The sequence below is a fragment of the Opisthocomus hoazin genome, chromosome 4, assembly GCF_030867145.1.
Source record: "Opisthocomus hoazin isolate bOpiHoa1 chromosome 4, bOpiHoa1.hap1, whole genome shotgun sequence".
Classification (NCBI taxonomy): Eukaryota; Metazoa; Chordata; class Aves; order Opisthocomiformes; family Opisthocomidae; genus Opisthocomus; species Opisthocomus hoazin.
This window is the reverse complement of record NC_134417.1, coordinates 33807519-33820018: the sequence shown is the minus strand read 5'-3', so window position 1 is coordinate 33820018 and position 12500 is coordinate 33807519. Positions and strand designations below refer to the sequence as shown.

The following is a 12500-nucleotide window of genomic DNA, read 5'->3' as shown; positions in this document are numbered from 1 at the left end:
GATTACTTTGTAGCAAAACTTCAACACCGAAATGTTTGAGTTGCAACATCAGCTTCTCTGAATCAGTTTTCTGGGTCCTAGAAGTTACAATTATTATCAGCACTTCTGTTGGCAGTACCTGCTCCTTTTCGGGTTTTTTTTATTGTGTGTTCTTTTTAGAATAGAGAAGAATAGATGAGGTGGCAGGGACCTACTGTGATCATCTAGTCCAACTGCCTGACTGCTTCGGGGCTGACCAAAAGTTAGAGCAGGGTGTTAAAGGCATTGTCCAGCAGCCTCGCAAACACTGCCAGGCTTGGGGCATCGATCACCTCTCCAGGAAGCCTGTGCCAGGGCTTGGCCACCCTCTTGGTGGGCGTATACAAAAGCAACATCTTCACTCCTTCTTGGCAGCTGTCTTACAGGCACTGAGGGCCTCTTCAAGAGAGGCAGTTGCCTTTCAGTGTCGGATGGACACCTGGTCAGCCAGCTCTGTACGCGCAGCGGCATGAGCAGCCACAAGCTCCCTCTTCAGTAAATGCCTGCAAAATTCATTGAAAAACTCATCGGCAACCTTGATTCGCATTCCTGGAGGGTTGAGCATATGCCCACAGACAGCAGTGCCACGAACGGCTTGGCACTGACCCACCAGTGTTGTCTCTTGGAGCTGTTTCAGCATCTGGGATGATTTGGCACTTGCTGCAATGCGGCCTCCAAAATGGAAGCTCAGTGAATGCCAGCTGTGGCTGTTTTCTTCCCGAGGAGGCAGACATCCATTGGAAAAGCGACCCGACTGACACCACCAGCTTCACGGTGTGAGCCCACCCACAGAGCTCGTCCGTGGCTCAGCTGGCTGCGGAGGGCTGGATCTAGTGGTCATGACTGCGTGGAGATGGACTCCAGCAGCCTACTGATGGCCAAAACCCCCCTGAAGACATCTCTCAGGTTCCACCCTGCGCGCCTGCTGTGCTGCTGTCAGATGTAGGGAACGGTGAAGTTCATGCTCAGGTCTTTTGTATTTCGACTGCAGAAAACTGCCGTTCAAGATACCTAAGCTTCCTGCCTTCTCTAGAAGATACATCCATTGTCCACAATATCATATTCTGGTTTTCTTGGCATCCATGAACCAGAAAATTCTGTATCTCATGGTATGTCTCTGTGGCTGCCACACTGCATATTAGCTCTGAGAAGAGAGTCACTACATCAATGAATCATACATAAAGAACTGCAGGGTAGATATAGGTAACACAATGTCCGATGGAGTGCCATGAGTTTCTGCTCCAGTTTGGAAACATCAGACTAGGTAAACATTGTTGGAGGCATAAGCAGATCTCAGGGTGACAGGGAGCCAAAGGCATGGTATGTGAAAATGCATTCTTGTGTGTCCAGCAAGGTACTTCCATAAGAAAGGCAAGCATTGTGCAAAGCCCTGGTGAGAATTCACCTGTAGCACTAGGGCCCTTTCTCATTCCTCAGGATCAAGAAAGATAAATTCTGCCTTGGATGAAGGCAAAGAAATACAAAGCAGTTGACTGGGGGCATGGAGGGCCAACAGAAGACAACGACTAGAAGGAGCAAGAGTAAGGCTGAGAGGGCTGCCCTCAATTTCAAGTAAGATCTCAAGGGTGAAGGCCAAAGGAGGAGAAAAGTTACTGAAGTGTAAGGAAAAAGATGATCAAGAACACAAAGCAATGTGGACTTCTTTCCAAGAGGATGACCCCACCATACACAGGGTAGCAGCAACTGTCCCTTGGTGCATTGCCAAGGAATAGTGAGGAAATCCTACCTGCTCTCTACATCTCTGCAACTTCATGCAGAGGGAACCCAAAGCCTTTCTTTCACCTCTGGCATCCCCACAGCCAAAGGAATGTCTATGGCAGAAATGCCCTTCTTGACATAGTCTGGACGTCCAGATGGGTTGACAGGGATGCCCAGCAGCTGGGCCCTGTGCATGGCCACCAAGGGCAGGGACAGCTCCTGGGCACGGGGACTGTCTCGGGGCCAGCACCCCAAACGCCTTCGTCCCAAGGATGCTGGGCAGGGCTGCGCAGGGGGGGCCCCGTCACCCCCATGTCACAGTGCCACCACCTGGCAACGCAGCAGTCTTCAAACGGGATTCCTAAGTTTAAATGCAGCTGATAAGTTCCAGAATAATGATGAAATTATTACAGCTATCAAGGTCTGCATTAAAACTTTAAACTGTAACTTCTCCAATCTGGAGACGTCTTTGGAAAGCTAAATGACAAGAATATTGGTTAGGAATGCAGTTACCCAGATTTCTCTTTCCCAGTGTTCAGCTGCAAATAGCCAAGAAGCCAGTATCAAAAGGAAACTGCATTCCTCAATATGAAAGGGGGTATTTAATGAAAACAGATCCTTTCTAATTCTTCACACCAATCTTTTCAAGAGGTTGCCTAACGTTCAGTTTATTGATGCAATAATTAGAAAGGCTACTTCAGCGCACTATTTTTTTCCTGTCTGTCCAAGGAGAGGAGTTAGCAGGGTGTGAGAGAGGGAAGTGGAGGATGTTGTTTTTGAGAGAATGAAATTGGATCAGTGAAGAGTATGTCAAGGGTTGAAGCACTCAAAAGCTGATGAGAGAAAGAAAGGTGAAGTTTGTTTAGTGGTAGCAGTTGAGACCTGCATTAGTCTTCTTTCTGCCTCTTCAGGAGAGTAGAGGTGAAAACTGACATGACTTTTCAGTCAAGATAGTGCAGGAAATGGTTTCTTCAGGTTCAAACTGACATAGTGAAAGCTTTGAAGACCCCTTTTCTTCAAGATATCCTTTCAAATATTTTTTTTTCAAACAGTGGTACTTTTTTCAGTGATTCTAGGAAGCCCTGTTTAGGATCATAGCTAAAGAATTGTGCTATGTTGTTTCATAAAAGAAAAAATCATGCAGTAGCTGATTTCTTTTAAGCGCATGTACTCCTGTGGTATGCTAAAATGAACTTGAAGACACTTGCAGTTGATCTTTCCAGTCGTATAATACCAGCTTCTGTATGAGGCCACTCTCCAGAAGGTAGAATCAGTTATCAATTCTTCAGTTATTGAACTGTAAAAAGTATTCCAGCCCTTGCCCGTATTCTGTTCACTGTGCTGAAAATAACCATACTGTTAATTGTCTTATGGCCTTTGTTCTTGACTTTAATGTTCCTTGATCTAAACTGAACTGCACTTGCCATCTGTTAGAACAGGCACTTGAATGGTCTGAGTCCTCCTTCACATGGCTGTACTGTGTCTCACTAGTTCCTTTCAATACACGGTAATTTTTAAACTCTTGTTTCTATTAACATGCATACGAAGTCATTTTCTACATTAGGACCCAAATCTGATTTAAGCTTTTCCCCACAGGCAGTGATTTTCAGCATAACAATGTTTTGTGTTGCTGCAGTCTTTTTTCTTTGAAGGCATGAGTGGTCTGTATTCTGTTTCTTGAGAAACTCTTGGCATTAGCTTTTTGCATGCAAATGTGTTGAATGGTTTGAAGTAATATCTAGTACTCCAGAGAAGTCATCCTCTGCTTACCACTTCAGTAATGTCCCTTCAGGTTTCTAACCAGTTGTGTTGGAGCAGCCCTTTCATTACCACTTCTCAGAGAAGAGTTGGTTCCCTGAAAACTTTATTTTGGTCACTTTTTTCCACAGTATCTTGTAAAGCATCTAATTTATTAATTATGTATTGATTTAAAATATTATAAATATAGGTCATTCAATATCACAGTAAGTTCACAAAATAAGAGTTTTCTTCTTGCCGTGTTGTTATTAAAGAGCTTACACGAATACAAGGGGAAGTGTACAGTTTCGATTGTCTTAGAAGACAATGCAATAAAATATCCAGTCACTAGTTGGCAATTCAATTTGAAGATTCATTATTATCTTGATGAAGAAACAACGAAAGGAACAGTAGAAGGAGAAAATTACTGCAGGAATGGTTGAATTACGTTTTGGGATGGATCCTATTCCCCTCTTAAATAGGTTAAGAAACTCACTGACTTTGATTTCAACAGAATTCAGTCCATAGGAACACTCTTAATTTCATCTTTTTTTCCTTCTGGATATCAGATTTTTCTGATCTAAACCCCATTTTCTACATTAGTAAGATGAGAGCAATAGAATTCATATCACCAGAGTAACTTTACTGCAAAAGTGACATTTGCAAATCTCAGGCGAGATTGTCAAAACATTCATTTACTTCAATCGAACCTACACTTTTCATTTTTATAAATCAACTGTAGCTCCTTTGAAGTCTGTAGCAGAATTAGTTTCAAATTGCTATATGTCTTTTTAAACTTTTATATATATACATGTAGAGAGATATAAAAAAACATGGAGAAGAAGGAAGGAGAAGAGGATATTGTCTACTGTAAATTTTTTCTACATCAGTTGTATGCATCAGATCTTGTGTCTACAACACTGCTGCAAAAAATACTTGGTTTAATCACATTGCTAATGACTGTTGTGGTACCACCCCACTCAATTTGACAGAAATTGAAATACCAACCATGTTGTTATCAGAAAATAAAATGGGAGATTTCATAATACGAGGTGATTACGATTGCAATTTTCATCCTCCCTAGAAGGCTGTACACTTCTAAATGGGCTGTCTTGTGTAGTTTCTTGAGTGATTTGTAGTGTAGCATATTGTAGAACACACTGCAGTAATCTAATTTGAAGTGACAAATGCACTCATGATAGTAAAAATCATGATGCCTAGTAAAGAGCTATCTCCAGGCTGACATGTGTGAAGAAAACACATTCCTAAATGTTGATGCAATACAGTTGTCAAAGAGAAATCTGATGGGGCCCGCAGGCATCAGTGCTCAACAACAAATGCAGAGCACCCAGCAGCAGATGGAGATGGATATAATTTTTATTACATCTTGAAATTACTTCCCCCTGTCTTTGTCAAACATATTGCCTTAAATTTATGTTCACTGAGCTTTCAGCTACCTATCCCATCATTCGATGTTATCTGAATATTAAATATGCATTGCTGCTTTAAAGAAGATGCAGCTGAGAGGTATCAGCAGTGCAGTACAGGTCATCAGCACAGACCACTTAGCCTCGCTCATCTTCCTACAAGTGCACGTGCCAAACGGGAAGAAACTTGGGATAAAAGTGTTGTCAGCCAGAACATTTTGGGTAAAAAGTCATTAGCCACTATTGCAGTAGTGATCAAGACCACAGCCATCTAGAAGAAATGCCATCAGCTTGAGGGTTAAAGTTACTAGCATCTCCATTCTGCGTGTGGCTGATGGACAGAGCACACCATGAATATTGATGTGGACTTCCAGTCTTTCCTTTTGGACTTGGACATAGTGACGGTCATCAAAGGAATATGAATTATTTGATACGCTCAGGTTTTCTCAAAGCCATCTTTTCTGACACTTCAACCAGGAACGAAGGTGTGGTTGAGCGTGATGAAAGTAATCACACCGGATGACATTGATCAAGGCTCCCAACCAAATTTTAGGTCATGAAAGTGTGTCTGTCAAAAAAGCCACTGATTGATTCAGAGAGAGAAAGAGGGAGAGAATGATCATTTCTGAGAAACAAAACTGTGTTCTGATGTCTTGAAAGCATCTAGTGAATGCAGTTAGGAACTCGTGCGCTTCCATATGTATTGGAAATATCTAGTCTTTTCCACTGAAGGCAAAAGTCACTTTGTCTTAGAATAGGGGCAGTTAGAGGGGAAGAGAGGGGACAGTGGGACAGGTGCTACATTTTCAATGCATACATTGCATTTCCTGGTCCACCTTGCTACAAAACCAGCTTATTGCAAATCTACATTGAATTCTGTTCTCCAGTTAAAACTAGGATTCAGCAACGTTATTTGTAAGGAAAGTATAATGGATCCATCCCAAATTTATAGTACTCATCTCAAGGACAGAATTTCTTTTCTGAGACTTCACAAGTAAATAATTTTCTTATAATGGAACTAAGAAGTTTGGGGGGTTTTTAAGTGATCTTTTTAAAAAATCAGTCTTTGTTAGATAAATTAATAATGGAATAATGCAGACTGCTCTAACTTTCAATATATCAGAAATTAATTGAAATCTATGCATAGGATTAACTTTGGGCAAAAACTAAATGCAGTTAATTCAATTAGCAATGATGCTTTACCTAATTATGATTGTATAATTTATTCTTCAGTCAGGTCAGCAGATGAGGTAATTCTTGCTTTCTCAAAGTTCTTGTGATATCAAAAGAAACTCTGTTGCTATCCAGCCTACCTCCTTAAACTACATCACAGCTGAGAAGCCTGGGGTTTTGTGAGCTAATGATGTGAGATTGGCCATGAGCATGAATTGTACATAAAAGCGAAGATTTCTGTGCTGTACATTTTTTGCTCGACTGCCATGCCTTTCCCCAAAGTTCTGTGGCTCTATAGGAGTTTGAAATTCAATGTGAAGCACAGCACTTATATTGGCTGACTGGACTAGGGTATTTTGACCAGCCTTGTGGAAAACGCTACACAGTATCCAAAGGTATAGAAGCACATTATCAAGAGCCCTCAGGAAAAGGCAACTGTCCCATGCAATACTGGCAAAAAACCCACCTTTTTTTCTCTCCTTTACTTTAAATTTCTCTTACACTCTTTTCTGTAAGATTCTTGCATTTTCGTAATTTAAAACATACTTGGATTTCCTTTAAACATTAGCTTTTAACTTCCTGTTAACTTGTCTGCGATGAAGAAATATTATGAGAATACTATAATTATCATTAAATTAATAACTACTCACAACGTGAATTCATTTTAATATATTTTTTAATTTGAATAACAGAGGTCATAAGCACATAGAGTATTTTATAAATGACGCTACTTAACAGCATGGTAATTGTGATGTCTGTTCTTTAGAGGTGTGTTTGGCTGTGCAGAAGTTGTACACACAGCTCTGACAAATCGTCTCGAAACACTTGTGGTTAGAAATAGCCGTATCCTATGCTTTCTTAAAAGAATTGCCAGTGTGTTAGGGGAATACATACTCTGACATTGTGGTGACTGTAATTGCTAGGAATATGTACCAAATTACAGTTAACTAGGACAGAGTTTTCTGTCCTCCATGTACCTTAAATGAGATTTCTGTGTACTGTTGACAGAAAATGTGGGGTAGCTTTCCTTGCAGATTTCGATATATTAACTATGACTAGCACATTCTGTTCTCAGCTACATGGGAGTAACTCCATAAATGGTGATGATACAGATACTCGAGATAGTGTGAATGATCTGTTACCTTGTCTGGAAGGGGAGTTGTCTGCAAGCAGGTTACTGATTCAATCTTTCTGAGGAAAGCTTTCAGCTAACAAGCGGTTTCTGAGAAACTAGACCCAGAAATGAAGAAGTTGGCATTATTTTCAAGCTATAAGTGTCTAGCTGATTTCCTTGGGAAGTGTTATCACATTGACAAATAGTTAAGACTAAAAGGGGAAAAGCAGTTTGTGATCAGCAGGTGACACAGAAGGTTGAGATTCCTGCCTGGCAACTTTCTCCTCTCAGCGTTTCCAGACATCGTAAGGCCATCCCCGGTAGTATAACTACGAGATGCAGGAGTCTGCGCTTGGTGGGGAGGAGGCTGTCTCTGCGTTACGCTGTTAATGTGTTTTTCCAGCCAAGGAAAGATTCTGTCATTCCAGAAGCCTCAGCCCATGCATCATGGCAGGGCTTTTGTAGTTAAACCAGAAAAAATGTGTGAAGAATGTAAAATCCCCCACCCAGACAAGGAGCTTCCTTCCTGTGCACCAGCCGCAGCTTTTCCTCCACACTCGCTCTGTGCCTGACCTGCAGGCACAGGTCTTCCAGCTGCCAGATATTAGACAAGCCAGCTTGCTGAATGTCAAGGAATTGTCGGCCTCTGTGTCTCCGTTGCTTCTGCCCGATGTGCGTAGTGAGTCTGACAGAGCTGATTCCAGGCTTGCCAGTGGCAGTGCCCAGTGCATCGGTAAGCCCGTGAATTTTTCCTTACTATGATCAAGTGCTCATCAGTCATTTGAGCCAGTCCATCTACAAGTTAGTTGCAGGTGAAATGGGAGCTAGATTTCCTTCCAGTAACTGGCCAGGTATACCCTAATCAATCTCCCATCATCTTCTAGACAGCAGGAATGGACTGAGATGCTTTTCTAGAAATGGTTGTTGACTTTATGCACATATATCTATATTTACAGAATCACACAGAATCACAGAATGGTAGCGTTTGGAAGGGACCTCTGTGGGTCATCTAGTCCAACCCCATGATAATATAGATACGTTACAAGGTGCAACAAAGATTCATCCATTACTAGTGCTTGTACTTTGACAGAAAGATCCTCAGGTGGTTCAGAGGATATGTGTGACTGACACAAAGGCAACCTAGATCCATCCACGAGTATGTTTCTGTTTTCTTTCATACGGTGGGCCACAGTAAAGCCTGGAACTCCCTCCCTGGGAGGGGACATGTCAGGGCTGCATTGGCTGGAATCCAGTATCCAAAAGGAATGCCCTGCACAGACTTAATACCGAACGCAGCTCCTATTGCTGATGACATTTCTATGGCTTCCTAATGGCTAGCCTAGGATTCTTTGCCAGCTCAGAAATACAAGATGAGCCTCTAACTGGGCTAGTCCATGCCTTACTAACACGTTAGAGCTCTTACATGTGCAGTGTTTTTTGCCAAAACTGAGACATTGCTGTCAGTGAACATATGAACTATCTCAGGCCTTTCTTGAAAATGAATCTGCAGTAAAATTCTATCCCAGGCTCTCAAGAAAACTGTGTGGTATTCTCTATATAACTTGGCAGATGGCAATTACAAATTTTTCCTCGGTACTTGGACATGGGATTAAAGCCATGCAGAAATAAGAATTCCTCTTCTTGCTTTCCCCGCCTTTTTTTTTTTTTCCCCTTAATGCAAGCATAGTGTTGTGTTTGACATAGAGCTTTGGACTAAGGATGTAAATATTAAAATAATAATGATCTTGCATCACCTGCTGAATTTCATCTCATTTGTCTAGTGATGTGTACTCCGTGTGGAAGATCCCTCTGCTTTGCTTACCTTATCTCAGAACATTTGATTAGAAAGACTTGCACCGTATCAGTTACAAACACGTGGGTCCACATGACTCCACGTAATCCAGAATACCCTGACACTATGCAGTCAAAGTTAAGACTGGAAAATAAGGCAGAGTACAGAGTCCTGGAGGTAGGAATAATCATAACATGGAGAGCTAACTTTACTCAAGTTGCACCCAAAACTCATCAGTGCATGTAAGCATACTTGTGTGAACTTGGTGAAGAAGTACTGAAGGACTTTTGAGTATGCCTCAGTTTATCAAAGTATTTTCGTGTAGCTAAAATATTGAAGCACAGTACTGGGCCACAAGTTTTGGAATGACTCAGAGATTTGCACTAACTGGTATGAGATTTACCTAGCTGGGTGGAAAACATACTGCTGTGTACTACCTTTTATGGGTTTTCTTGCTGTAAGGCACATCTGTCAGGTGAATTAGTATTCCCTGAAACTGCCAGATGATGTCCCTGGAGAAACTGTTTTTGTGATAAAAATAGCAAAGTTGGCAGCATGGCACATTGTCCTCTCTGCATCTCTGGACAATGAATGTGGTCAGTCGTGTTGCTCTGCAGGAATAGCTGGACCATCTGGGACAGAGCCCTGGCTGGCTCATCCAGGAGACAGAGCTTTTGTGCAAGCCAGTTCAAGGCACCAGAATAGATTCATACAGAGTTTTTTTGAAGTTCCACATTTGCTATTCCAAGTCCAAGACATGTTTCTTTGACTTCACCCTCAGTAGCAGAAGTATATAAAACAGCAGAAAGAAGATAGAAAGGAAAACCAACTTAAAATGTGAAAGAATTCTATGTGATAAATATTAGTGACTGACAAAACATGATGCACTTCTGGGAAGCTTTGTGGTAATATGCTAAAGTGTAATCTATAGAAAAAAGAATTATCTGGATTTTATCTACTGTCAGTCTTTTGTAGTAACACAGAGGAGGATTGACCTGTTTCAGTCCTTGGCTATTTGAGATGGACACTGTAAGCAGTGAGTATCAGCTGAGATAGTGTTTTTTTTACACTGGTAGCTAGTCAACTTGAATTTAAAAGAATTCTTACAGGAAGACAGTATCACTAATACTGACTGAATCTTCATTGTTTTAATAATGAAACCCTATGTCTTTTGAGATAATATATTTTTCATTTTGGTTCTGTGGAATGGCACTCTTAAGAAAAAGTAATGGTTGGTCTATAACAGGTAAATATCTGTGCCTTTTCTTTATTTTCTTTCTAAACTACTTTCTGACTTCCACAAATTTTCCAATGAGGAGTGTCGAGTGTGTTGTTTCATTATTATGATATCTCATTTTACATCTTGTCTGGTAACTGCTGACAAATGGCACACGGTAACATTTCTAGTGATTTGCTGCTCAGTTGTGTAGAGCAGTGTAATGCACACAGTCTGTTGTGGGCTGGATATTAAGAGGCTTTTTGCATGTGCACTGGGCTGTGGGAAGTGTAGAGATTCAGCCAGTGCTGCTATATTTCTTATCAACAAAATGAGGTTGTCCTTTCTCCTTCCTTTTGTCTTTTCACAACTAACCAGAAGCTTTTAAATTTCCATGGTCTCCTACTTTATTATTGCTTATGTTGATATCCATACCATAACCACGATCAATGAGGTCTTACGGTGTGGCTATTGTAAAATATTCAAGTCTCAATAAGCAGTAATTTTGGTTTACCGTAGGAACAAAGCATGGATTAAAATGTGGAAACCTTGACAAACTGCAGTGTTTCAGTATTAATCACTAAATGATGTAATCACATAAGAATCTGGTGCATCTGCAAAGCAGTGTTGCTCTCCAGCCCACAGCAGCTTACCATGCACAGTGAACTTTCCTCCCATGGAAACCTGGAATCTTTAGTGCATCAACCGTGTGTCGTTCTAATCTATTTCTGATCAAAGTTAATCCTTCTTAGTTCCATCATTCACTCTTAGCATCAGTTGTTCAAGGACGTCTCCTTACACAGTATACGGGTTACCAAAACTACATGGGCAGTTGGGCTTTCTTCTGTTCATCGGCTCATGGTTGTTGGAGCTGTACTCTCACATGAGGACTTTTCATGTGCAATGCCCTTCTTCCCCACGATCCCCTCGAAAAGTATCTTTCAGAGCATTTTTATCTTTTGCCAAAGGCCTAGATTTGTTTTCATTCAGTTCCACTGTCTGGCTTTACTAATTCTTGTCGTGTCTTTTTCCACCCTCTTTCAGAGGATAAAGTATGGACAACGGTGTACCATGATCTGCAAATGCAGACTGCTGTGGGAGGCAGCAGCCTGGAGAAGTTGGCTGTGCTGCAGCTCAACTACAGTGCGACAATGGACCAGATTTCTGCCATTACCAGTAGTGCTGAGTACTGTGAGCAGTTTATCTCCTATTCCTGCAAGATGTCCCGGCTGCTGAATACGCCAGGTAGGCTGAGAGTGGGAGAGCAGTTAAATACAGTGTTAAAGAACTTTATCTGAACAATGCAACAGGTGCTGCTGTTAGACCAGTCCATGCAGTGAACATAGTTCTTTGTTCTCCTTCATTAAAGTTCACAAAGAGGTAAATAATTGAAAATATACAGAAGAAAGTGTTTTCTTAGGGAATTTTGCCTGTTTACGTACTACTAAAATGAATTTTGTTGCACAAATCTGTGTGTTCTTCTCGTGGATCTGTTGCTCCTTAATGCAGGAGGCTTTTGGTAAACAGGGTAATTTTGGAAGTTTAATCAACAGAGGCGTTGAAATATTGCTTTGAAATTTATCCTGTTTTTCTGATTGTCAGTTTTCATATGCTACAGTCGGTAAGGGCACTGGCTGAATGCGGGTTGGATTTTTCCCACTAATATCTCTGAAACAGTTTCTTACACAGACTATTTGTGAGTAATCAGATGCCCTATGTTGTAGAGATTGGCATGGTCAGGAATGCGGTTGTGTGAGAAATAAGATATGCTACTACCTACAAGTACAGTCATCGCAAGTTTCTCATTTTGCTGTGTAGCGTTACTGGAAGAGAACGGTGCTCGTACTGCTGTGTGTGCCTCCGCAACAAGCCTTACCGGTAACTGCTAAAGGCAAAAGTATTTGTTGTTCCAGAATCAATAAAACAGCACATAAAGAAGGAATTCAGTTTTAGAAACTCTTTTAATATGCACCTAGTGCTTTATCTATGCTCTAATTGTGTATGATAGCATTCAATGTTAAATAAATCTGTAATAGTACTTAATGAAGCCTGGGTTATAAGTAGAAACATATGACACCTTTTCATGATTGTGAAAGGAGCTCATTGCGATAGGAGCAATTAAAATGCATTTCGGATGAAACCAGTGTCTGCATGCTTACGGTGTTCTACTTCAAGCTGCTTCCCCTCACGGATTTATTTTGGTCTATTTTCTCATGGTGGTATAGATAAGGATTCGTTCGGCATGCGTGTGCATCTTATCCCTGTTTCCATAAGCGTTCTGTTAGTTAATAGATACTGTAATGC

The 12500-nt window shown here is 41.1% G+C and overlaps 1 protein-coding gene across 1 annotated transcript in view; it reads left to right on the top strand.

Annotated features, from left to right (window-relative positions):
• Positions 1–12500, top strand: part of CNTNAP2 (contactin associated protein 2) — a 1116355-nt gene that overhangs the window by 772895 nt on the left and 330960 nt on the right. The window contains exon 13 of the mRNA XM_075418555.1: positions 11241–11441. Coding sequence (XP_075274670.1) covers positions 11241–11441 — 201 coding nt within the window. The remainder of the gene's footprint in view (positions 1–11240; positions 11442–12500) is intronic.